This window comes from Miniopterus natalensis, chromosome 6, assembly GCF_054644295.1.
Source record: "Miniopterus natalensis isolate mMinNat1 chromosome 6, mMinNat1.hap1, whole genome shotgun sequence".
NCBI classification, from domain to species: Eukaryota; Metazoa; Chordata; class Mammalia; order Chiroptera; family Miniopteridae; genus Miniopterus; species Miniopterus natalensis.
In genome coordinates this window covers 10,861,909-10,889,667 of record NC_142086.1, presented here as the reverse complement: position 1 = coordinate 10,889,667, position 27,759 = coordinate 10,861,909, and the positions used below count along the sequence as shown (strand labels likewise).

The 27,759-nt window shown below is 41.2% G+C and overlaps 1 protein-coding gene across 1 annotated transcript in view; it reads right to left on the bottom strand.

The window, feature by feature from the left end:
• MED12L (mediator complex subunit 12L) overlaps nucleotides 1-27,759 on the bottom strand; it is a 319,300-nt gene that overhangs the window by 21,012 nt on the left and 270,529 nt on the right. Inside the window, exons 33-41 of the mRNA XM_087818088.1 lie at nucleotides 27,495-27,606; nucleotides 24,808-24,897; nucleotides 23,688-23,797; nucleotides 23,351-23,486; nucleotides 22,356-22,523; nucleotides 20,167-20,529; nucleotides 18,241-18,397; nucleotides 14,107-14,321; nucleotides 4,015-4,065 (exon numbers count right to left, since the gene is read on the bottom strand). Coding sequence (XP_087674214.1) covers nucleotides 4,015-4,065; nucleotides 14,107-14,321; nucleotides 18,241-18,397; nucleotides 20,167-20,529; nucleotides 22,356-22,523; nucleotides 23,351-23,486; nucleotides 23,688-23,797; nucleotides 24,808-24,897; nucleotides 27,495-27,606 — 1,402 coding nt within the window. The remainder of the gene's footprint in view (nucleotides 1-4,014; nucleotides 4,066-14,106; nucleotides 14,322-18,240; nucleotides 18,398-20,166; nucleotides 20,530-22,355; nucleotides 22,524-23,350; nucleotides 23,487-23,687; nucleotides 23,798-24,807; nucleotides 24,898-27,494; nucleotides 27,607-27,759) is intronic.

The window sequence follows — 27,759 nt, the reverse complement described above, 5'->3', positions numbered from 1 at the left end:
ATCTGCATATAACAGCTTCAGCAAGAATCTCACTTTCCAAAACAGGGTTCCATAAAGATACCCTCAGCCTGTAGCTGATTAATCTAAGTGCAGTTACATCTCTCTCTGTGTCTAAGAAAAACTGCTGCAAATCCCTCTATGAGAACCCCTGCCATGGTTGTGAGGCCATCAGGAGCCCACAACCATTGCCCCACAGTACCCAAATGGCATTTGATTTTCCAAACACTATGCCAAGCAGTGGCATTAAATCAACCAGATCTTTAAATGCCACTCCTCAAATCAGTGCTCCCTGACAGCGTCATAGGAGGTCCCTGAAACATAATGCTGTGCTTCTTTGTGGGGACAAACATATATATATTATCATTTTTAAAGAAATGAAGAAAAATGAATTATCTATGTGTGAGTTGGAATCTTGAGATCCATGCATAACCTGCAATACCCCGGCCGTGTCTGGTTTGGAAGGAAATAAGATCTGTATGTGACAGCTGCACACTGATTCATACAACAGACCTAACTCTCTTCTCTCTCTTTGCCTATTGAAAAACTTACGAAACAAACTATGACTTACATGTGGGAGAAACTAGGATACTAACAGGTAAGAATCTGAGTTACTGGGCTACACTCTTATTGACAAATAACAGTTGAGGCTGTGGAGATTAAAACATGAATTAAAAACGATTCTACATTAAAAATCACTAAACTAACATTCAAGGAAAAAGCGCTGTAACTTCAAAAGAAGCAAGACAAGGACCAAAAATTTCAAATCAGCGTTCAACTCTGAACGTCACATGTCCTCGATCAACCCCCCCCCCCCAAGGCTGGCTCTCCACCTGCGGACGGCTGTGCTCCCTCCCTCCGCCTGCCCAGTACAGGGGCAGTGATTTTGACTCGTGCACCCTCCCGGAGGAGTCAGGGGCACCCCAAGTTGGCTGGCACTCTCCGGGTGCTCTGCGAACAGTGTTAGCACCATGTTGCCCTAATTTAAAAAGACACCCCACCTCACCCACCAAGCTGAAATGGCCTCCTCCTGTTCTTTGTTTTTTTTCCTCCCCCAGAATAACACCAGGAACGCATTATTTCCATTTGTAGAAATATTTCCATTTGTTGGGGAAGAAAGAGTAAGTTCTTTAGTCCCTTGAAAGATCTTACAAATGCTCAAGGAGGATCATAATGTGAAAACAAGCAAGGAAACCACAGAAGATTTAGTAACAGGTTTTACTGTTGGTGGGGGCGGTTTTACTGCATTTAATCAAGAAGGGACTAATCCCCCAAACCGGGGCAGGCCAGGGCACCAGGTGCAGAGTGAGGCCACACCTGGCAAACAGACGCTCGGTCACCTTAGTTATACATCACTCATGCAGCTGTTATTTCCAGGAAATCTCCTAAGCCGTATTATATTTTTAATCAAGCATAAGGTAGTTTACCAAGTGCCTTCTAATTGCCCATATTTTTAGTACCATCTTTTGTTTTAAAAACTCATTTTTAATTTACTTTTTAGCATCTATTATTCTAATGATTTCTTCTTTCCACCTGCATTAATATGTTGAGATTGGCTCAATTACCCCATCTTGACCTATTCTGTTTAACTGAAACGATCAGAGGCAACAGTAACTTTGTATTTTTTTACAGGTGCAAAGGACAGCTCAGGAGGCCATGTGTCCAGGCAGGTGCCACGACTTTGAGCACATCACTGAGAGAAAACATACACGTGGTGCCCTGGCTCCAGCTCCCAGACACAGGCACCGTGGCTTCCTTGTGCTACAGGAATAAGCCCCAGCTATCTGGGAAGTTCCAGTAATTACAGGGACCCATCCCTACACTGCTGCCAGAGGCAAATTCCTGTGTGTGGTCTCTCCAGTTTGCTTTCATGCACTTTGCTTTGGGCTTGTCTCTGTGTGAGAAATATAAACCCATTATATTTTTTAAAAATCCCACTTTCTAAACACTTCTAAAAAAGCCGTGCTGTTCAATACTGATTCATTTTCCCAGCTTTGTAAGAACAATTTTCTCTACTGCTTTATTTTTTGTTAGACAAGAGAGGTATCCGAGCTCAAAGGGATGTTGACACAAAGGCCTTTTGTATAATTTGAAGTTAATGGATCTAGTAAGTTAAAAATCGATAATCATCCTCAAACATGATTTTCATTCCTCAGAGTCCTGTTCTCTTCACCCCTCAGTGCAGATCGCTCTCCCACCCCGTGGCAGCCAGCATTGTAACCAGCAGCAGCACAGGCCAGGAATCTCCCATCCACTCTATTCACTTTAATAATTTTTTTCCAGTAGTGTCTCAGGGATGCAGGTAGGGAGATGAGTTGTACCTATAAGAACAGCTTTTGTACTCTGTTTCTGAAAATTCTGATTTAGGAATAATACTAAAAGTCACCCAATGAAAACCAGTGGGTCATGTTTTATGAGTCATCTAGCAAAAAGGGTTTTATTTATGATATTAGCTTGGCAGGTACTGAGTAAGGGTGCTCAAGGCTAAAACACATGGTGTGAACCAGAAATGATGGTCTTCACATCATATTGGTGTATTTTGATTTCAGACTATAGAGAAAATTCTATAATTACACCACCAGCTATGCTTGATTCTCCTATAAAGCTTTCACATCAAATATAAATTGGTTGAGAATCAATTAACAGTAAGTTTAACTGCTGGAACAAAAGGATTCATTCTAAAATAAGCACAACTCATACAATAATGAACTTTACAATATATTCTATTAATATGTCTATAAATAATGAATATAATGATTGGTTGAGTATATACATTCATTGAAGTTCTTCTAATAGTGGAACATTCTTAAGAAAAGTAAGAAAGGTGAAAAGGATATATATGTACATATTTCTACATATTTCTATTAATTTGAATGGATATTAAAAATTATAAAACCTTTTAACTTTAAATACATGACAAAATATTTTTGTCTATTTTTCTTAAAGTAAAATCAATACGAATTGTTTTCTATCTGAATTACATTATCTGAACAATAAATATAAGCTACCCCCAAAATAGTTTTAAATTTAACAATGTGTAACTCAAGTTTTGAAATAAAAACCTCACGTGCTCTCTGTACAATGTCAAAAAAAAATTGATAGAAAAATTAATTTTCAGAAAAGTCTCCAAACTTTCCGTTGCAGAAATGACTTAAAAAATTGCCTATGTAACAAGTATTTAATAACATAAATATTTTCAGAGCTTGACTATGTAGTTAAGGACATTTTCACCAATGCACAGAAAATGTTACCCATTAAATTGGCAGTGAAACGAGTTGACTTACATTCACATCTGAGATGTGTGCTCTTTTTTATTCTAATGCTTCTTGGGTTAATGTTGTAAGTTGGCTACCTGATACAGAAACCTATAAGTAATTTAATGCGAAACATGCATTCTTAGCTAGCCCAGGCAAAGCAGCAGAGGTGAAGTCTTAGGACATGCATGCACAAGACCTATGCTCAGAGGCATATTCTCCAAACCAGAAAGGAAATAGAAATGATGTGTTCTGTTGCGAATTTTGGAATAGCCAGTGAGTGGGATGTGATGAGAGGGGTATGTTTCATAACCACAGTCTTCATTATCTTGCACTGGCCTATGAGTCAGCATGCCATGCGTTCCTCTACTAATAATGTGGGTTACCACGGAGAGAAGCAAGAGCTCGGAAACAGATGGGTTCGAAACTGGAACTGAGATGAAGGTGCACAAACTGGTCTATGCTCCCAAGCCCAGGTCATGAACGTCCATCGGTTTCTATACCATACACATATATGATGAAAATCATGAGGCAATCAAAGGGGAAAACTTTCAGAAATAAATGCCATTAAATTGAACATGGTCAGTGCATTCATGATTTGTGTTAGTCTCAAACAGAAACCAAGGGAGTAATGGTGAAATGAAGACTATATTACCAGCTATAGAACAACCCGCTTCTCATTTTGATGTTCAAAGGGTAATGCTATAAAAGTTTACTTAAAAAAAAAAAAAGAAAGAAAAAGGAATGGCAGCAGGGGTGTTACCATTATGTTGTCAAAGTCTTCCAGAAGGGAGACAGCAGAGTTACAGAAGTCCTACAGAAAGGGGACAGCAAGAAAACGGCAGACAATACAGATAAGATTTTTCAGCCTAAAGATGTGGGTAGCCAAAACACACACGAAATAGTTCACTTTAAAACAATGTTGCAGGGAGTAAAGATTAAAAAACCCAGGCCCTATAGAAGTTTTATCAATTTATATGCCAAACGATACCACCATAGTCTGGGACACTGAAAACAATAGGGTAATATTCATATCAAATGAACAGCACAGCCTGGGGTTAAACGGTGCCGTAAAAGAGGTAGAAGAGGGATCACACAGACACCTCCTGTAGCGAAGGGGGGCTGCTCCCCCGAGAACAGGGAGCTGGCGACCTTCCTGGTCTGGAGCCAGTAGGACAGCTCAGGACATCGGGGTCACACTGAATGGACAGGACATTAAGTGAGCCAGCCAGGAGGTCACTTATTACTGGAGGATGTAACTGGAGAGCGCTGGCCCCAGTGAATGAAAAGGAAAACAGCTTCGGTGAGCCACACTTGCAACCAACCACAACAGACAAGTATTTATAGTGCCACCTATGTTTACGCACTAACAGGGAAAGAGATCTGAATGCTTGGGAAAATTCCCTTTTCTTGGGTAAATAATTCCCTTGTTTAATCATTTTTAATAAACATTTTGTGTGAGATTAAAATTTTTCTGCTGAGTTTTAGACATAGAGATGAGACAAAGGCTTCTCAATCCTAAGAGAAAAAATATTTTACTATACTAAAGACTAGAAGTTATAGGAGGAATTTTCCAAGCAAATAATACCTGTTCTAGTCATTTTAGGTGTACGCACATGATTCATTGCACCTGCACATTTGTCTTTAAACCCAACAACCACCTTTGTATTAGTGACCCATTCTCTCACCTTCCACTCCAATCGGCTCCCCTCTCTTATAAAAACCACGCTGTACACATATCTTATAGATCATTCTTGTCACTAATCACAATTTCAGCAAATAAAATGAGCACCTTCCTTATCATTCAAATAAATACAGAAATAGATAATAAGCAATAAGCAGAGCACCTGCTTCCCTGACACGATTTCCATCCAAAGAACAAAATAAAAGGCTTTAGGACACGTTTACTAGTTCAGTGGTGTCTGTCCTCTTATGTTCATTTTTTGTCACTGAGATGTTTATAAATTACACTCTGAGTAAATGCATTAAAGACAATTGTCAAAATGCAAGATATGTTTCAACAAGACTATTTTACCTACCTTTATCGAATAAAAATCAAATTATTCTGAAATATGCTCAAATTATACAATTAGGAAAATTATAGAAGGGAAAACTTGAATACTTAGTAAAGTTATAAAAAATGCCTAAACTCACAGGTAATTAGGAAATGCAAATTAAAATGTCATAATACAATACCATTTCACCTGCTCTGAAGGAGAAAATTAAGGCTGACACTGTCAAGGGCTGGTGAGCACGTGGAGAAAGGAAAACACTCATAACTGACAGGAATCACTATCACTTTGGAAATCAAGTCAGCATTTCCACTTCCAAGTACATACCCGAAACCTCTCCAAACACAGAGAAGAAACAGACAAAAATGTTTACTGTGGCACTGTTAACAGGAATAATTGGCAATCGCTTAAATGACCCCAAAAGGAGAATGGATAACTGTTAGTATTCACAATGGAACAGCATCCAACAGAACAAATGTGAAGAAAACCAGGTGTAATAAAGCTAATGTAATTCAAAATCGGTCAAAATATAAAAGTTGTGAAATAACACATGCGTGAGATTATCATACAAAGTTTCAAATATGAAAATAACACTATAAAATGTTTATGTCAATGAATGTAGAAATATGGACTAAAAGTATAAGGATGTCATAAGAAGGAAAAGCACTAAATTCATGATGATTACCTCTTTTTAGGAAAGAGGGACATGAGAGGAGACAAGGAGCCTCATCCATATCTGTAATGATTTATTTTTTTAAATCACCTAGAGCAAATATGGCAGAACGTTTTAAATAAAACTAGGTGGTAAGTTCCTCAGTGTTTCCTGTATTACTTTCTAGTCTTATCTGCATGTTTGGAACACACGGCTAGAGAATGAGCAGGAGAGAGAGCAAAGGAAGGACACAGATGTTCCAAGGTGGCACCACATCTGCAGGGTAGGAGATCAATTACCAGACAAAACCTTGATTAATCATCTCAAACGGGCTTCGTCAATTCAAGAGGCATGTTTTTAAGTAGTTAGAGGTTCACTTTTGCCAAGGAGCTAACAAGTCTGGGAGGCTCTGACTTAGCCACTCTTCTTTCATTAAGTTACCTAAAGCCTTTATTTGGACACACAATAAAGGCGCCTGCTCCACTGGTGACAAATTAGTATTCTTACAGTAACCAGTAGCTATAACTGGGCACATCATTTCTATCTGCTGCCAGAAATCTCCCTCTTTACTGTCACGAAAATCCTTCTGATTTATTACCTGTAATCTGTAACCAATTGCTTCCTTCCAAAATTTGTCCCCATCAATTTAAGCCCAATATATCTTTGTTTTCTTTGACTCTTAAACTGTCTGGCATTGATTATTACACAAAATGATTTTGTGCACTTAAAGGGAGAAATCAGGATAAAGTGATACCATATAATCCAAGGCATAAAACTGTCCTTTTCCTGTGTGAAAAGGCCCATTCCCCAGAAGATGGACATAGTGGGGGTGAGGAAGGAAGTTCCTTCTGATAGAAGAAAAATACTGGATATGAAAAAGGTGACTGGGACACAATTTAAGCAGCATTTTTCATGTTATAACCAATATTCTGTATTTTGTGATAGTTCTCATAGGCTATGCAGAAAAGAGAATACAGTGATATTTTTAATACTAAAATTGGAATCAGCCTCCCTGAAGTTTTTATCACAGAATTTTAGACACTAAAAACACACAGGTCTAAGAAACCAAATGGCTATTGTTGTTCACCAACACTAGGCAACATCCTCTTTACTGGTCTCCCTTACTGGGGACCTCAGAGCACCTATCTTATTAGGGATAATTAACATAATTAAAAAAGTAAAGCCTTTAATGTGTTTGCTTCTCTTTTAATCCTTAACATACTTAAGAAAATAAAGATTATTTTTACGGACAGGAATTTTCTGTGAAATAATACAACCATAAAATAATACTAATAAAACAGTGATAGTAACTGTGGCAGTTAACATTTTTTGAGCACTTACTATGAACCAGCCACTATTTTAAGGGCTGTTAAGTGTATTAAGTAATTTCACAAGAACCCTAAAAAGTAAGTGTTGCATTAGCTCCATTGTAGAGACAAGGCTGTGAGGCACAGAACGGTAACAGTAACTGCACTAAGTCTAATAAGGGACGTGGGGTAAGGAATGAAGTGTCTTCAGGTGAAGACTGTAACTAAGAATGAAAACAGGTTTTCTTCCCAAACGTCTTTATGCATGTTAATGTGCACTAAAGCTGAAAGAAAATACACTTGATTATAGAACAATCATTATGTCAAATAATTTGATTAAAAATACCTAACAGTATCGATGCTATTCAGCACCCATTTCCTAGACACTATACCAACGTCTTAATACATTCCTGGGGAAATACAGGATGGTCTGTAACAGAAACTTCCATGACCAGCTGAAGCTGCTATTCGGTTTCTCAGAATTAGAATTCATGATGGTCTTCTGAAAGGCATTGTGCACCACCTAGACTAGATGATTCCTACATATACCAACTTCTCTCCTCAGGTGGGAAGGGGTGAAGGGGGGGTCCGCAAGTTCTGAGACATCTCCAGAAACCAGGAATTTATGTCCTCCCACCCCATCTAGGTTTTTAAAACAACTATCACAGGTGACTGCTGGGAGCAAAGTTTCTGGAAGCACTCAGAGCCACAACTAGGAGGTGAGTCTGTGGATAATAGTCAGATTGCTAAGGATCAAGGCTGCCAGGAAGCTCTAGGCTTTAGAAACAGCTGCTAAAAATATGAATGCACTTAATAAACATCTCATAGATTTCTACCCTATGCTCAGGACATGAAAAGATGATACAAAATATTTTAAGACCCAATGCCTGACCAAGAGGGTCACAGACAACTGGCCTAGGGAGAGGTCATATCCAAGGCTTGGAGACATTAGTCTATCTTTAAAAGCATCTGCTGCCCTGTCAGGTGGCTCAGTTGGTTGGAGTGTCGTCTCATACACCAAAAGGTGGCGGGTTCAATTCCCAGTCAGGACACATATCTAGGTTGCGGGTTCAATCCCTGGTCGGAATGCGTGCTGGAGGTAACGCACCAATGTTTCTCTCTCCCCCTTCCCCTTCCTCTCTCTCTAAAATCAGTAAGTATATCCTTGGTGAGGATTAAAAAAAGGGCATCCGCTAAATTCCAAGATCAATTTTTTTTTTTTTTTTCAAACATATCTTTATTGATTTCAGGGAAAGGGAGAGAGAGATAGAAACATCAATGATAAGAGAGTCACTGATCGGCTGCAGCCCACAACCTGGGCATGTGCCCTGACTGGGAATCGAACCCTGATCTCCTGGATCCTAGGTCGATGATCAACCGCCGAGCCACACCTGGCCTGGCCCAAGATCAATCTTAAAGGTAAAGAAAGATAAGTGGAAATTCCCAACACATGTTACATTTAAGAAAATAGATTTCTGTAATTAGAAAACTGCCAAGATAAGAAGAAAAAATGATATCAATTTCACTTTCTCTATGAGATAAGCAAAAATTGAAAGAAAAAAACAAAAACCATAAAAGTTCTTACGTAGCTTGAGAGTCACATTATGTATAGGCATTTAACATGAGAAAACACTCCTGCCAAAATCAGTATCAGCGTTTCTCTATCATTTCCTACCATGAAGAACACAGGTCAATATTTATTAGAAAAAGAACTAATTGCATCCAGAATCGTATAATAAACAATTTGTCAATATCAGTTATATTCCACATAATTCTGTTTTTATTCTAGATTTTTAAAGATTAGCACAAGAATTTTTTCTGCCACAATACATTCAGTGAGGTTCAGGTGTATGAACAGTTTATACATGACCTACTACTAGGAGACCCTCCCAGGTGCAGGCACTCCCGAGGAGGCTGCAGACAAATCTCATTTACCCTGTGGAGGACCATCTACCTGGTGACTGCACCACGTGAGCAATTCTCCTCCTTACAGGAATACCGTCTTCCTCAATTCTCCAGCACTTTAAGGATGGGGACTGAGAGGGAGGAGAAACTAGATGGCGGCGCAGGTAACAGCTGCACCCCCGCCTCCCGCAACCACATCAAAATTACAACTAAAATACAGAGCAACCATCACTCAGAGCCTCCTGAGATCCGGCTGCACAGAAGCCCTGCAACCAGGGAACTGAAGGAGCAGCGGCGGAGACGCGGGCGGGTCGGGGCTGAATCCCAGACACACAGCCCCAGGCCCACACCCGGTGCCGTGGGTTAAACCCGGGAGGGAATCTCGGTGGCGGAGGTTTCCCAGAGGAGGGAGGGGTCCCAGCCCCACAGCAGGCCCCCAGCCCAGGGCTCCAGGGCTGGGAAGAGATGTCCCCACAACTCCGGGCTGTGAAACCCTCGGGGACTGTCGCTGAGGGTCGCGGAGGCTGTGGGAGCCCCAGCAACTCCTCTAACGGGCCTGCGCACGGATTCACTCGGACACTCCCTCTGAGCCCAGCGCCGGGCAGCAGCCTGAAAGGACCTGGGACACTCGGGGAGGAACTAACCTGCCTGAGATCCGGGCGAGAGGTGGAGGGCGGCTTCCTCCCAGGCAGAAGGGCTGGCGGAGGCCATGGCTCCTGTGGCGAGTCCTCCCTGCACACAGCCCGCAGGCAGGCACCATATTTGAGTAGCCAGCACCTGGCTCCCACCTTTGGCCCCGCCCCGTGATTCCCGGAGGCCCCGCCCCTCCCCACCTGCAGCTCATCCAGGCCATTTCCAGGGGCTTTTCTGTGCAAGTGGCCTCTTGAGCCTCATGTTTGGGACTTTCCTAAAATCTCTCAAACAAGCAGCAGCAGGCCCCATAGGGCTTGATAAGTGGCCCCAGGCCTGGCACTAGCGGCAGCTGCATTAGCTCATAGCTTGGCCTCTCCTGGGCACCTCCAAGCCCAGCAAAAGTAGCAGCTATCTACAGCTTGTTGTGTAGCTCATGCTGGGTGGCCCTGGGCAAGGCACTGGCACAGGCTGACTTTGCACCTCCCGGGAGGCCTCAGAGACAGTGCACCTGGGGGTTAGACTCAATCACACTGGATTACAACCCTACCACATCCACGAGTGACACTCAACGGGTGCACTTGGTGAACACCAAAGCTCCACTGAAGTAAATCCTGCTCCATAGGGGTGTCTCCAACACAGCAGCTCTCTGACCATAGTTGCAGCTGGTCCTCACAGCTGATTGGTCTGGGGGTCAATTCCTCCCAGTGACGCCAACAGCAACCAAGGCTCAACTACAACAGGACAGTGCACCGAGCCCACACAGGGCAGAACCTAGAAGGCCCAGCTCAGGTGACTGAGGAGGCTGAGCCACTGGACCCTACAGGACACCTACTACACAAAGCCACTCTACAAATTCCAGAAGACATAGCAGCTTTACCAAATACATAGAAACAAACACCTGGAAGCAGCCAAAATGTGGAGGCAAAGAAACATGTCACAAAGGAAAGAACAGAAGAAATCTCTAGAAGGGGAACTAAATGAAATAGATCCAAACAAGCTAACAGATACAGAGTTCAGAATTTTGATTATAAGGATGTGTAAGCAGACTATTAGGGAAATAACTGAGAAAATCGATAACATAATAAAGTACCAATTTGAAATGAAGGCTACACGAACTGAAATGAAGAATAATTTACATGGAATCAACAGTAGAGTAGAAGTCGCTGGGAATCAAATCAGCAATTTGGAACATGAAGAAACAAAAGACACCCAACCAGAAGAGCAAAAAGAATCTAGAAATAAATATGAAGATAGCATAAGAACCCTCTGGGACAACTTCAAGAGGCCCACCATTCGTATTATTGGGGTGCCAGAAGGAGAGGAAAGAGATCAAGAAATTGAAAACCTATTTGAAAAAAATGACAGAAAACTTCCCCAACCTGGGAAATGAAATAGACTTACAAGTCCAGGAAGCACAGAAGGTCCCAAACAAGAGGAACCCACTGCAAGAGACATCATAATTAAAATGCCAAAGGTTAAAGACAAAGAAAGAATCTTAAAAGCAGCAAGGGAAAAGCAGTTAGTTACCTACAAGGGAGCACCCATATGACTGTCAGCTGATTTCTCAACAGAAACTTTGCAGGCCAGAAGGGAATGGCAAGAAATATTCAAAGCGATGAAAAACATGGAACTACAACCAAGATTCCTCTACCCAGCAAAGCTATCATTTAGAATTGAAGGTCAGATAAAGAGCTTCACAGATAAGAAAAAGCTAAAGGAGTTCATCACCACCAGACCAGCACTACAAGAAATGTTGAAGTGTCTTCTTTAAGGAGAAGCTAATGAACAAAAGAATCTGACAAACTAAATAGATCCAGAGACATTGACACATGCAACAGAGATCATATTTCAGAGGAAAGAGGGAAGGGGGGTGGAGGGTGGGAAGAGATTAACCAAAGAAGTTATATGCATAAACCATGGACACAGTTAATAATGGGATGAAGGCCTGGGGAGGAGGTGGGAGCGAAGTGGAGGGGGTGAATTGGTGGGGAAAAAATGGGACACCTGTAATACTCTCAACAATAAAGATAAATTTAAAAAAAAAGTAGATACAGAAAAAAAGAAGTAAAAAAAGAAGAATGGGGACTGAGAAAAAACGCATTTGCTTCTGAGAGCCCTCCAGATGCTAAAGCAAGTTTCAACTGTTAGGAAAGAACATGGGGGAGGAGAGGAGGGAATATTATACAATCAGTGTCATGAAGTTGAGCTTTTACTGCTTGAAGAAGGGATTCCTGATTTTGCACAAGGAAAAGAAAAAAGGAAAGAAAGAAAGAAAACCCCAACAAGTGACAGAGCTGGTACAAAAGAATCAGAAAAAGAACTATCAGGTAACTATTATTGCAAGCAGTGTAACTCCAGGTGGCGTGAGAGAGTTGAGTCAGGCATTTTTGAATGGTTAGAGGAAGCATGGCAGCAATGGGGTCCTCCAGGTACACTTTGGGTCATAAGCCTGCCTTCTCCAAATATGCAAATTATTCTATTAAATTCTTTTTTTTAAAAAATTAGGGGAAATTGCTTGCCACGGCTACATGAGGACAGGCACGTTTACCTATAAATTGCCCAGCAACCTTTCCCAATACTAGAAACTACTTAGATCAATTCAAAACTGAAGTTAGCAGTAACAGTTTAAAAGTAGGTTATTAATAAGGCAAATTATACCTTTAGTAAAAAGGTAGACATGAACAACTACATAACCTTATTGGAGGGCAAATTTTACTTAAATTAGTGGGATGGTTACTCAACTTCTAGTAAAATTTTAATTTATCTTGATAAGAAATAAAACAATCATCCCCAATAAAAACTAAAATACCACTTAGGTTTTACACAGTTCCAAACATGCTGCTTATTTAAGCAAAATCAACACTTTTAAAATATTTTAATCAAATCTTCATCATTTCTGTGTAAGAAGCAACTTAGGCCCATCTTGCCTGACACCCAGGAAATTTGAATCACTGGAGGCCAGAGAGAGAGACAAACCATAGTGACTGTTGTTTGCACTCACATGCAATTCAAGTAGTTTCCTCTTCCCTGTCTTTATAATACAGGTAAAAAAAGAAGCATTTTTAAGAATGCATAACCCTCTCTCCCCCAACACTCCACCTCACTAAGTGGACAGAACGCACAAGTACAGTACATTATACAATGGAGATATGCATAGAAACTTATGCAAAGTACAAAGAATGTTTTTAAAAGCATTAGAATTTCTTGCCAATTTGAAAGTTTTGTGGTTTTTCTTAGAGCAGGATATACCTGAAGATTGGCTACGTCCTTTGAGGGTCATAAAAATGCCTAACTCATAGGACTGTCATGATATTTAAGATAGCTAATACACTTATAAGTGCTTGGAAGTGTGTTGGCAAATAGTAAGTGCTCCATCAGCATTAGCTGCTTATAAATAATATTATTACTATCATCATCATAATAATACAATTTTTAAGAAAAATTGGGCAACACAAAAAGTATATAGAAACTAGAAAAAGAAATCACAATCTCCCCTCCCTCTTCTTATTTTAATGTATTTATATAGATTTGTGGGTTTCATGAGTCTGTACTAAGTTTTGTGTAACTTCTCTACCATTATTTTGTTAAACAACTGTCATCTAAAAAGTTAAAGATAATGGGTTATAGGGAATAAAAATAGAAATAATATAAATCAAGAATTGAATGATAAGCATATATTGACAGTTATTTGAAATGTATTCTTTCTCTGCTATACTCCATGTTAAGTATGCAATAAAAACAGAGTCTGCCCAGGGCACTATCGGAGAAAACCTAAGAATCAGAGACACAACCTCAAAGTAGTAAATACAATAATAATACAGGAAAGTAGAGCTAGATGCATGGGAGCACAGAACTTGGGGCTTAGCGAAGGTCACTTCCAAGTGAAAGTTCTCCTTCTTCTAATGGACTAAGTCATCAGCTCTCCTTTCTGTTTTAAGGCATCCTTTAAATCAGGGGTGGTGGACTTTGCTAAGGGCCATTTGAATATTTATAACATAATTTGTGGGCCATACAAAATTATCAATTTAAAAATTAGCTATGAAAAAAGCTCCTAGATTTATTGAATTTCGAGTCCCGCCTGCAGTTGCCTTGGCAGGGCCAAACCAAATGATTTCACAAGCTGTATATGGCCTGGGGGCCAAACGTTCCCACCTGTTTTAAATGAACCGAAGACATTTTGAGTTCTTACTCGATCAATGGTAACAGTATTTATAAGCCTGTATGAGAGAGACCTGCACTCAGCCAAGTGTATGGGTGTGCACGCAGGAAGGACACGCCACACAGCCCTCGCTCTTCCCAGCTAGCGGGAACCATGCGAGCAGAGGACCCTGCTGATCTGGACACACCTGCTGGAAAGGCCGGGCCTGGGTCTGCCGGAGGAGCCGCTGCTGCTGCTGCTGCTGCTGCAGGAGCTTCATCTGGATCAGCTGCTGCTGCGACGTGAGGGCGTGCAGGGCGGGCGGCTGCATGAGGGCGCCCGAGCGCCGCTGCAGCATGTTCGACAGCGCTTGCTTGGTGTTGGTGGGGACAAAGGGACCTGCGGGGTCCAGTCTGGAGCCACCTACAAAAGCAACCAGAAGGCAGGGCTTTCTACATGAACTCAGCAGGTTTTCCTCATTTTATCAAAACGCAGAAACCTCACCTTCTGAGCCTCTTTATGGACCAAAATGGAAAACAAAGCACCACCCCAACCTACACAAGAACTGCATCATTGCCACAGGATGGGAGGGTGGTGCAGGAGTGATTATAACATCTGAATGACATCGCGGAGGCCCACTTGAGCTGCTAAAGTGAAAAGCATGAAACAGCTGTCCACATACTTTGGGAAGCATGTGGGTTTAAATTATGGAAGGTCCTCAGGAACATATTACTTGCATAAAATGTGTTGTGTTCCTGGTGTGTTTTGCCAAGTGTCCTAAGCCAGGCCTAGAAACCCTTCTGTAATTTTAAACAATGGGAGGCTCATGCTATTTAAGCTTCTTTACCACGGCCAAGGAAAAGCCTATCTTACAGCAAAGGCACGAAAATACTTAAAAACTGGGAATGCTTGGGAACTTCAAATACCTTGATTCTAAAGGTTAAACACATCTTTTTTGAAGGCTAGAAATAAAATAAACAAGAAATGTTGACTATAGTGATGCTTAAGAAACCAAAGAAAATCTTAACATTCTGCATATGTAATTTGTCAAATGACTTTAAGAGTCTGGGGAATAAAATTCAACATTTGCTGACTTTTTAAAGTAGGCGCCAGCCCTTCCTCTGCCACAGTCTACATTCCTTAATAGAAATGTCTATATAAATACCTCACAAAAGATTTTTTTTTTTTAAAGCAAGTTATATGATGGAAACAAACATTTTAAAGCTGGTCACTCAAAAAACCCATATCCTTTTACACACTCAGTACCACAATCAGCGATATTATTTACAAAGTGATTCAGCAGCACTTGGAAATCATTTGGTAAAAAATGGAAAGTCTATTTGGGTATCATATGGTATGGTGACTTGTTGAAGCAAGAATGAGAACTAATACACGAAAACTTAATTGACTCATTTTATAGATAATGGACATTCTTTGAAAGATTAGACTATGGCCCAGCCAGCGTGGCTCAGAGGTTGAGCATCGACCTATGATCTCAAGGTTCGATTCCGGGTCAGGGCACATGCCCGGGTTGTGGGCTTGATCCCCGGGTAGGGGGCGTGCAGGAGGCAGCAGATCGATGACTCTCTCATCATCGATGTTTCTATCTCTCTCCCTCTCCCTTGCTCTCTCTGAAATCAATTAAAAAAATATATATATATATTTTAAAAAAAGATCAGACCATGGTCTACTTTCTTTCAATTTTCCTAATTTTTCTACAATCTTACACCTCTGAATCAACTAAAAAAATAAAATATAATAAATATGGTTGAAACCTCTATATATGCCTACCCAATTACTTTCCTTCCCCTCTCCCATCAAATGCTATCCAGAAATTGATGTTTATTATTTGTACACATTTCCTTATAAATTTAGCATACTGGTGTGTAACATGAGAAAGAGGGAGACTGGTAGAGATGTATGAGAGAGAGTGTGTGTGTGTGTGTGTGTGTGTGTGTGTGTGTAGGGACACTGTTTTACACTGTTTTGCGTTTTAACTAGATAGTATGTTAATGGAAGCTTGTTGTACATACTCTTCCTCAATTTCATAGGATTTACATTTTTATGAAAATCTATTATTTCATACACATAAACCCCTCATAAATAGTTGTTCTCATCACATTTTTTTCTTCCATGTCATCATACCTAAGACTTACATGATACCCAAGTTCCCCAACTTACGAATCCCTTCTACAGTGCTCTAGGATGAAAGGGTATGTGCCTTTAAACACACTTAGCCTTTGGTTCACATAGTCCTGTGCTTGACTCTACTGTCCACAAAGTTGAAAATGCTAAAAAGTTCACAAGGACCTTGGAATTAAAGAGAAAGTCAAAAGAGAGGACAATCGTGTACGATTTTCCACATTTCCCGTTAAGTCTAGTTTGTCCTTTGTAGTCTGCATTCACTCAGTCAGCCTCCCTCTAAAGCCTGCTTACATGCTGCTCTAAGTCCTGGGGACACTGCAGTAAACAGAACATAAAAACGCCTGCCCTGGCAGAGCTGGCCAGGGCAGGCAGGTAAAGGAATGTGCGGCACATAAGCAAGCGCCGCTGCCACGGAGAGATGGAGGAGGGGAGGGGCACGGAGGGCAGCGTGGCCAGCAGCCCCGGGACAGGGGTCTGACCAAGCCCGAGGGAGGCAGCGAGCCCGTGGGGCTCTGAGGGGGCGCTCCCAGCACAGCAACCAGCAGGCATGGCCGCCCTGTGGTGGGAACACATTCAGCCCCTTTACCCAGCCGTGGGCGGCAGGCTGCTTGCCCAGTGCTGCGTTTTGTTGCTGTTAATTCTCACCCCAGGATATTTTTCCATCAGTTTTTAGAGAGTAGAAGAGAGGGAGGGAGAGGGAGAGGAAGAGAGAGGAACATCGATGTGAGAGAGACACATTGATTGGATGCCCCGACAGGGCCGGGGATCAAACCTGGAACCCAGGTACATTCCCTTAACCAGGAATTGAACTCAAGAGCCTTCAGTCTGCTGGCAGATGCTCTAACCACTGAGCCACACCAGCCATGGCCTGAGTGCTACATTTAAAAAAAAATTTACCTTAAATCACCCACCCTGTGAAGGTATACATCAGCACATCCATTTTACAGATAGTCAAGCTGTAAAATTATCAGGCACAAAGAATTTAAGACTTGGCTAAGATTACACAGCAGGACAGTGGTGGAGACAGACTATAACCTAGAACTATAACCCCCAGACCAGCTCCCTAAGGCACTAATTTACAGACAAAAGGTGGATTCTCCACTGCTTGAAGCCAAGAATCAAATATTTTCTTCCCTAGGCCTCAAAATGTCATACTCAACTTGAAGGCCTGGGGTGGGGCTCAGGGGTGGGGGCGGGTGAGGGGAAAAAGGGGTCAATGGGGAAAAGAGAATGCCTTCTGTAATACTTTCAGCAATAAAGATAAATTTCAAAATATCACTATGCCACACAACACAATGCGTAAAAATACTACCTATTAGAATGGCACATCCTAACAATATGCAGACTGAGACGTCAAAATAATCAAACTTTCTTTTAGAAAGAAAATGAAATCCTTTCCTAATTTAGAGCTTTTTTGTTTAGAAAACCTTCGTTCCATGTATAACATCTACCTGGGCTTGAATCAAGGCAATGCACACATCAGAAACAGCTCCTCTGGCTATGGCCCTTTTCCTTGTGCTAACATCTCAACCCACTTGCTGAGCCAAATTTCTTAAGTCCATATAAACAACTTAAAATTCAAAACATAAGAAAATGATAAAAGACATGTGCAATACTGTCTAATCTTTTAAAATGCTGGTAAGAACTATATCTGATAAAAATGTACACAAATTTCACAACATAAAACTTTGATCACCTTTATATCTTATAGCCTAAGATTTTCATCAGTGGCTAATTTCCTTCTAGCACTAGATGAAAATTCCAAAGTTGGCCTACAAATTCGTAACTGAAACCTTATTTTATTTTATATTTTTTTGTTAATCCTCACCCAAGGATATTTTTTCAATTGATTTTTAAAGAGAGTGGAAGGGAGGGAGCGTGGAGATAGAGAGAGAGAGAGGGAGAGAAACATAATTGGGTGCCACCCGACCGGGATATTGAACTTGCAACCCAGGTATGTGCCCTTGACCAAGACTCGAACCTGAAGCGTGCTCAGGCTGATGCTCTAACCACTGAACAACACCGGCCAGGACTGAAATCTTATTTTAGGAGAAACATGTTGAATGGGGAGAATTATAGAAGTCAGCTGAGCACTCGGCTCTTGAAACTTCCAAGTTTTGGGAGGCTTCAGGTTAGAAGCAAAGAAAACTCCAAGCCACTGGCATCTCAAGTGGCTGACTACATGCTCTTCACATACCTGGAGTAAGAGATTGGTTCTGCAGGAAAAAGCCAGGCTGCTGGGGCTGACCCATGAGGTTGTAGCCCCACAAGGCAGGCTGTGGGTGGTGCATCATCTGGGAGGAAATGGGTGAGTAATTAGGAGGCACTCGGTACGTGTTGCTCTGTGGATACTCCTTCAACATAAAGTTAAAACAAAAAGTTACTTAACTCCACACACCAGACAGGAAATGAATGTAAATTCTTCATATCACATTATTTGAGATAACTCCTATTCCAGTATATAGGGCTATTTTTATAACAGGGAAGATGGGAGGCAGGAGTCTCAATACATTCTCCACAAAACAACTATTTAAAACTTTTCCTTGATTTAAGAAGTACTTGGCTACAGTGGAGATGGAAGAAAACATCTTCTCTAAACTTTGTTTTAAAATACTAAGAGCACATTTAAAATACTGACATCGACCACCAACCACAGCTGAAAGAGCATCTTTAGTTGCAAAGTCATTTCATCTGAGAAGGCCTTGCTGCTGCCTGGGGCAGGACCTTCCTGCAGAGGCCCACAATACTGCAGAACCAGTCCCGGACAGGATCTTACTTCCAGCTCTCAGGCCCCTATGCTGTAGGAGTGGACTCCACCCCTATCCTGCAAACACAGCCGCCCCCACACCCCTCGCCTCCTGCTCAGGGCTTCCTCTTCCTTCCTCACAGCAGCTACAAGTCTCCAAGGATCACAACTGAATGTCTCAATTCCCCCAATCTAGCCCTAGAGGATGAAGGAAAAATAGAATCTCAGAAAAATAAAACCTGCACTCCACCCGGCGGGAAGAGGCAGCCTTAGCAGTAGCGTGGGAGTAGAAGGCATGACCAGGACTCACTTGGGGAATGACATGAGTTTTAGGTCTTTTGCACCTGAAAAGAACAGAAATCCATCCGTGTGGCTGGACAGGTGCGGAGACCCAGATTTCAGGGAGTGGCAGCCTGCACCTTACTAAGCACCCCTTTCAAGACAAAGGAATACTGTCAGGAAGACTATATGAAAAGATGGCACTGACACTCAAGTGACAGCCAAAAGTGATGGTGATCATTTCTAGAATAATATTAATCTCCAAGCTGTGAGACAGATAAAGATATGTTTTGGCTCTGACACAGGTGAACAGTAAACAATCACGATGTCTCAACACTGAATTGTGGGTATTCCTCCACTGCACAGCAAGAACATCCCTGAATTTCACAGGAAAATGTCTCAAATTGTCTCTAAGTATTTTCCAGGTGAGGTTAAATGGAAAGATAGTTTATAGATTAATTCTTTAAGTTCTATAAAATTATTTTAAATTATCATCTCTTAGATTTCTGTTGTTTTCAAGAAAATGTTGCTATAGGTAGGAAGTCTAGTGGGCAAACAAGAAGTGAAGCTGTATCATGTTCATGTTCTCTTTCATAAAGCCTGAAACTACGGTAAAGGAAACACGGGGAAGGAAGTGGAACGGTGAAATAGGAGATCTCAGAAACAGCCCATTCAACAGGTTAGATGAAGATTTATCTAGGGAAAAGCAAATAGTGTTTTTTTTAATTTTAATATACTACAGATATCAACTGCCCAAAATACAATAACTATTTCAGACACGGTTTATAATAAAAATATGTAAGAGGATGAAATTTTATAGGTCTGAAAATTTCAAGTTTCAAATCTGAGAAATTAGGAGGCACTGAAATATTAAGTATCATTCACAATGGAAACCTAAAATGAAAGTCATGAAGGGCAGGGGAAGAAAAATCAAAAGCCATCATTCTGATTCTGTTCATTACGATGGTGCCTCGTTAGGATAATTCTTACAAAGGGGCTTCTACTTCTTTTAGCAATGTTTCTAGGGATGTAGCTTGGACACTAGTAAGTCTACCAGATGCTCCGGAGCCAAAGGCCCCCTCTACTTCCCACACTCACGTCGGCTCTCGAGCTTGATTTTGTCTTGCGCTTCCTGCCCTTTGTTTTCTTCTCTTCATCGGTCACAGTTTTTCCCTGATCTGACAGCTCGGCTGACTTCCTCTCTGGTTCCTGAGAAATGGGAGATGTGGGCTCTTCCTCTTCCTCCTCGGGAGGCAGGGGCAGTGGCTCGAGGTAGTAACTTCGGGGCTTGGGCATGGGGTGCGTGTGGTACAAAAGGAGGTGGTGCTGCTCTTCATACTTGATCACCTTCCGGTCCATCCGGACTGTCCCGAACCAGGCCCAGGACAGAGGAGCTGGGTTCTTCTGACCCTCAAACAAATCCCACGGGGACACCTTCTGCTTTGTAGAGACCTGGAGACCCTGGGGGAAAATAATGCTCTGTGACCACACGCTCAGATCTTTTCCTGACGAGAGGCCAGGCTAGCTTAGGGCATGGACTCAGAGAACATTCTGGCTAGTACGGGCCTTGGAGAGAGCCTCAGCCTAGAGCAGACAGGCTAAGTAACCAGCCCAGGGCCACACAGCTAGAGCACTGGAGGGCGGCGGCTGAACCCAGAGCCCAACGTTCAGTTCTCTGTCCCTTATACCACTGAGGCTCTGTCCAGGCTGTAACACCAGACAGTCCAGTGCAGCTTACTGTAAAATGGCATTTTTTCATTTAGTTTTCTTTTGTTAGCAAAAAATAATTTCCAAGGACTGCTGCAAAGTTGATCTTACTGTACTAAATTACAATCAGTTATAAACCTTTGGAATCTATTTATTGATTTTAGGACAAAACAAAACTTAACAATCAAGTTACATTCAGCCTCTAATTGGGCTCAAATGAACTTCAGTCCAAACATGTACAGACTTGATTCAATACGGGCACCTTTCATGTACTTAATAAGCCATTCTCTGAATAGTTGTCATATTATTACAGAATTAACTTGTAACAACAGGTAGAAACAAAGTCCTTCAATTCAAGTTTATTTCTATTGAGTTCAGAGGAGAAAATGTTATTCTGTTTTTGAAAATAAGTAGTTTATTTTTAACATTAATTGGTTATGTCCTTTGGTACTTTCCCTGGCATAGCAATCTGAAGATACTTTTCTTCAATATGACCCCAAAAATAATATTCAGGTATCCCATTAGCCATGGATGTTCCTGTTCTTTCCTACACACTCTTCCATCATCCAGCACCAAGGCTCAGTACCATCTGCATATTGGCTTGAGATTGGACTTCTCTCCTGGGTGCCCAGACCAAATCTCCAGATGGCTTCTACATGTCTCACCACTAGAGAGCCCACCAGCACTGCAAACTCAACTTGCCCATGATTCTAGCTCTTTCTCTCCACAGTGCACTTATATGGTAAGTACTCAAGGCACTCCGAGTTACTGCAGCACTGCAGTTCTCCTGTGAGCCACTTTTCTTCAGGTCTCTGCATAAATTCTTCCTTTTGTCTGCACCACACTGTTCCCTACCTCCCAGCTAACTCTTAACCCTTCGAAATGACTCAAGTGCCAGTTTTCCTGGGGATATCGCTCCAACTACCTTCTTCTTATCTGAGAGTGATGACTCCTTCTCAGGGTCCCCAACACTCTGCAGCATGACACACACGCCTCCCCACACTGTAACTGTCTATCTACTTCCACAGGGTAGGAGCTTTGCCTCTCACCTCTGTCATTTTGAAAATCTGTGGTTGCTCACATTCACTGAAAGAATCATGGACCCCTCTTCTTGTATTATAGAAAACGTTGCTTAATATTTTATGTGAAATCAAGTGTTCATTAAATATTGCTTAATTGACCCCAAAATAAAGTACCATCATTTTAAATATTTTTTACTCAAAATAGTTTACTACATAAAGGCTTTCATGAACAAAATTTTCTTATCTAAATATATTACTTCCAACTCTTAAGTAAAATCAGACCTGATCTTTGCAATTTTTTTTACACTAAGCTTTTTAGTTTTCTGTTGTTGAATTTAAGAAATTCACTTAAATTCAAGTACAGTTTTAAATACAGATCTTGAAAGATCTGACTTATTTTATGATAATGCTAATAACCATTCCACTTAAATAATAAAAATATGTTTTTAAAAAGCAGGAAACTGTAAAATTAAGATGTTTTATATGCTTTACAGGAAGACGAGATATATTTTGTTTTTGTAAGTTTATGTAGTTATATAATGAGAAACAAACATTTACTCTTGCCTGTTTTTTGTCTATAGAGTCGAATCCAGCAATTTTGTTTCCCTTTGTGTCAATCAATGAACCCATAGGTTCACACGTGATGACATCACATGTCTGTTTTGGCAAAGGTAGCAGTTGTCGAACTTTGTCAATACTTTCTGACCGCTTGTCTCCTAGTTCTTTCTAAACAAAAAAAACAAAAAACCAGAAAAGAGAGAGGGGAAAAAGAGAAGTGGAACAGAAATTACAATGAAGGCAAAAGTTGGCCAGAAGGAAGTCCCCTTATGAAACATTTCCTTTCATACAGTTGGGATGTTCTTTCACTTGGAACATGGTCTAGGGTACAGCTCTCGATTAGAGTCCTGAGTATGTTTCATTTCTTCATTTTAAGTAGAAAATAGAACATACAGAAAGGCACCCTTGTTACACAACAAACATCAGTGCTGAAATGACAAAATCCAGGGCGGCCTCTGTGATGAGAAGGCAGGAGCTGCAGCACGGAGCACACTCTCGAACACGGGGTCACGCCACAAGGTAACCACTGGTTATTTTATTTTAAGCTCATCAGATATATTGATTTTTCTCCTATGCTGTTTATTTACAGTTTATTTAAAGACTGTGTTAGTGGTTAGTAAAGTGAATTGGATTTAGAACTATCAACACAAGTGATTATTTTTCAACTGCCTGTGCCAGTCGAACCATAAATTTATCCTAAATCTAATGCTGTCATTTTGGTTAGACATTTGGTAATGCATTTCTACAGTTCCTTAAAAAATTAAACATGTTTTATGAATGTAAATTTTTTTAAAAAGACAAATCTTCAAGCTATATGCTTATTACTTTGGGGTTCTAGTGAGCTAAAGTAAAGCAAATAGCAAAATAATCACATTAAATTAACTTGAGTGCAACAAATAACACTTAATTTAATGAATAGTAAATTAGATAAAATGTACTAAATAACAAATCCATAAACAACCCAAGCTCATAATATAAGCAAGTCACAGACTTACCTTCAGTTTCTTCACTAAGTTCATGTATGCACGCTTGTTCTCTTCAGATCCCCCTGGGGATGCACCGGGCAGGTCAGAGGCTAAGGTTCCATTGATTAAAACGCCCAGCATGTCAAGAACTGTTGTGAATAATTCACTAAGAGGGGGCAGAAATAATTATTTTCACCTTAAAGCAAAACCAAGATACTCTTAACTAGGTGGGAATCTTTATTTAGGGTACAGAATTTTTAATGGCACCTAAGAGAGGAAGATGCGGCAGAATCTGTTGTCAGCACATCACAGCCTCGGCCATGTGCGTGCGGCAAAGGAAAGGGGAGCGGTACTTGTTAGTGCGTACTTGTTAGTGTGCATGTCCACGGTCCCGGACGTGATGATCTGCAGGAGGAGGAGGGCCCAGTCCGCGGTCCACTGCGTGCTCCTCTGCACCGTGTCAAACATTCCTCCCACCTGGCACATAGATGAAACAATAAAAAATCTGCACTGTGTCTAAGAGAGAAGTAGCAACCCATCACTTTATGTAGCCAAATTTTGATTATTTAAAAAGTCCTCATAAAAAGAAGGGAGTACCCGAGTGTGGACACCTCATCAACAGGAATTACAATTGACCCTTGACAGCACCCCTGAAAATGCAGAGGGTTAGGGGTAATGACCTTCCTCTGAGAAAATCGACATATAACTACTACTACTATAAACCAACATAACTGGCTTTTTTTCATTCCTAAACTTTCAGAATACCCTGTTTTATGACGTAATTTTAGTCGAATTAAATCTAAATAGGTCAAAATCACATAATCCGATGATCTAGGGCTTTGTGTTGTCAATTACTATTGAATCTAAGCCTGATGCTGTAATAACATTTGGAAACATCCAGTAACACAGAAGGAGTGATGAGCGGGAGGCTTGGCCCATGTCTATCCTCCATGTGTGGGAATTAAGTTGAAATCAACTGTCGGATATGAGCTAAGCCATCCTCCAGAGTGGCTGTCATCTGGCCTGTCCAGTGGAAAAGGAAAATGCAAAAGAATGTTCACTGTGTGAGACTTTTAAATTTCTGTAAACCTTCCATGTACAATTTGTTTTTATGACCAATCTGATGAAAAGTTTGATGAAATTTTGAGTTAAATGTCATTTTAATATGTGTTTTAAGCAAGTGTAGTAAAAGCTAACATCCATCTCAAAATAATAGTTCTGTAAGTCCCCCTCTGAGCACATACCCAAAAGGAGAGAGACCCTGGGGCGGGGGTTGCAGGCGGCCAAGTGATGCCTAAAATACCTCCTGCCGTCCAGAAGTCAGGCCAGACAGGAAGGGCAGCAGCCAGGAAAACAGAAGGTTAGAGAGACAGGGAAGTAGTCACAGAGAGCACACAGCAGAATGCCTTACCTCGCAGGGAAGTGTGACCACAGAAGTGGGCAGCTATCAGATCAGTGTAGTGCAGGCGAAGATGAGGAGCGCTTACCAAGTTTAGGCGGAGCTGCAAGGCCTCGTGCATCATCTGCCGGGCTCTCATGTCATCCTGGTATCGCTCTTCTCTCCAGTTGCTCAGGATCTAAATCAGACAATCCACTTAAAACACAAAACCCAGAACTTGTTTCCCCTGTTAAATTGAAATTTTTCATATTTTAAGTTAAACCGAGCTCTTTACTGACAGTCAAAAATAACTTTCTAGTTTAACAAATAAAACTTTCCTCCCTTTCCACCCAGCAGACAGAAATCTGGCTACTTCTTTGTCATTATCTCTCCAGGTGGGGGAATAAAAATCTTCTCTAATTACTTATCCAGTGACAAGTCTTAGAAAACATTTTAGAGGACCATCAAGTGAAACATTAACAAAAATAAAGATTACTTCTTAAACACAGCTGACTCTTAACCAACATGGTTTGACTGTGTAGGTCCACTTTTATGTGCATTTTTCAATAAATATACAGTCAGCTCACTGTGGACCTGGGTTTCACTTCTGAGAAACAGTTTTTTGATCTGAGGTTGGAAATTTGTGGATTGTAAAGGGCCTACTATAACATATTGTGCTTTGCCATTTTATACAGGGGATTGAGCATCCCTGGATTCTGGTTTCTGAGGGAAGTCCTGGAACCAATCCCCTGTGGATACCAAGGGGGATGACTCAAGTTTTGGGGAGGCAAAAGTTATACAGATTTTTTAATTCCTGGGGGTTGGTGCCCCTAAACCTCATGCTATTCAAGGGTCAACTGTACATCATTTCGTTGGTCTATAAATACACATATTGGACAGATAAAGTCACATTTTATATCAGGTGTTTCTAGGTACATGCTGTGAACCCTAGCAAGTGCATTATTTTGGTGTCCTACTGAAGTGGAATCTTGCTATTTTATAGACTTGTCTTCCTTGATAAAGATAATATGTACTATTTTGAAAATGTGACAATGTGGATATCAGTCAAGTGGCATATGCATTTATAACATGAATGCTTCTTTACCGATCCAGACTAATGCTGGAGAAAGGGAGGTTTTCTTAGGAAAGGCAAAGCACAAGTGGGCTACACCCCAGAATCAGATGGCATGAGCAAAAACAACCTCCCCCAAATCCTACATGGCCATGCTCTGAAATATGTGTTCCCTAATGAGAATCATCTTTAAAAAGTTGAAATGAGTCACATGCAGAGTAAGCCAGGCCCAGAAGATGACCTGGAAGTATCCTGCATGGCAAGAGAACACTTCCCACAGCTCATCAAAAGATATGGCCCTTCCCCAAGGCTGAGTTAAGGGTGCAAGATGGTCTACAAAGCACACAAACTGCCATGGAGCTTACATTCAAGGAGCAAGATGAATAACGCTAAGTCAGGTGTAACAAGTGGAATGAACCTGGGCAAGGGGATAGAGGTTGACTGTAGTTCTATTTTTAGAGAGTGATCAGGGAGGGCCTCCTGAAGGAGGTGACGTCAGAGCAGAGACCTGATGAAGTGAGGGAGACAACCATGTGCACATCTGAGAGGAAAGCCTTCCAGGAGAAGGGACGAAAAGATGCAATGGCACTGCAATGAGAATTTGCATGGCAAGTTCAAGGACCAGCAACATGGCCACTGTGAACAGAGTGGAATGAGCAAGGCCATGGCTGTAGGAAACAAGGTAGAAGTGAGAGCCAGTGCCAAATCACGTAAGGCCTTATAAGCCCAGACTTTGAATTTTTATTCTAAGTATAGTAAGAATGATTGCAGCACTTGGGGCACCAAAGAAGTATGTGATTTGCATTTAAAAAGGATCACTCTGGTCCCAGACATGAACTGAAGGACAAAGTCTGGCAGATTGGAGAATGAACTTGTGCTGTTGAGTTAAAAAAAATAAAAAATAAAAATAAAAATAAAAAGGATCACTCTGGCTGCTGTGTAGAGAATAGATTTCTCATATCCAAAAGGTAGGAGACAAGGGGAGAACCAAGTGTCCTTGTTCATGTTCATCTAGATTTCAGTACCACCCTAGGGAACGACGTGGTGTCATAGGACCACAGCACCACCGGAGGGCACCATTAGGCTCTGCAGCAGGATTAAACAGCCCACTTGACCAATCTACCCACTCTGCTTAATTCCACAATCTCCATTTCTAATGTGGTCACTAGTTTCCTTGTGGTTCAGACAGTGCAAGTGCCAGGAGAACTGTGGTTGCTGGAAAGGCAAAGTTCGTATTCTTTATCAGTGAACCAAAATGCTTTCTGATTTATAAATGAGTACCTTGTGCACTTAACCAGCATCAGCTTAGCCCTGGCAGTAAAATAAAATTGAGTTTCTGTACCTACAGGGCACAGACAGAGACCCTGCCTGATAGATGGAAGCCCAGTCAGGACCCGGATCGCTACTGCTCTTTCTCACTGCCACGCTGATAGCAACAGGGACTGCTCCAGGACCCCTCCCCCTTGAGGCAGGGTCAAGAGCGGAGCAGACATACCCAAGTTATGTGCAATACACAAAATGTTACTTTTATGGTCTGTAAACATTAATACAAAATTGTTAATCTTGTGTTGACTAGAACGCCAGGTAGGAGACGGGCATGGATTATGCCTCCCTGCATCTAATTAAATAATGGTGTGTCCTTATTGGTTTAACCTCAGCATTTGAAAGGAAAACAAATTAATGCCATTAGAAAACTACTTGTCTGGCTTAATACTCTACTTTACCTGATTAACTTGATTCTGGAGAGATGTTAGGAGACCTTCTCGTTGTTCATCTTGTCCCTTAAGGCAGGTAAGGACCAGTGAGAGGAATGGTTGTTGACTCAAAAGAGACATACTGCAAAGGAAGTAACAACAGCAGATCTAGTTAGAAAGAATGGATTACTTCCTCTGCAACACTGATTTCCTGCCTTTGGGTTATTGACTCTTACTTATTTATCTATTAGAAAATGGAGAGTTTAGTCATATCTGTACTGATTATATTAAAAGC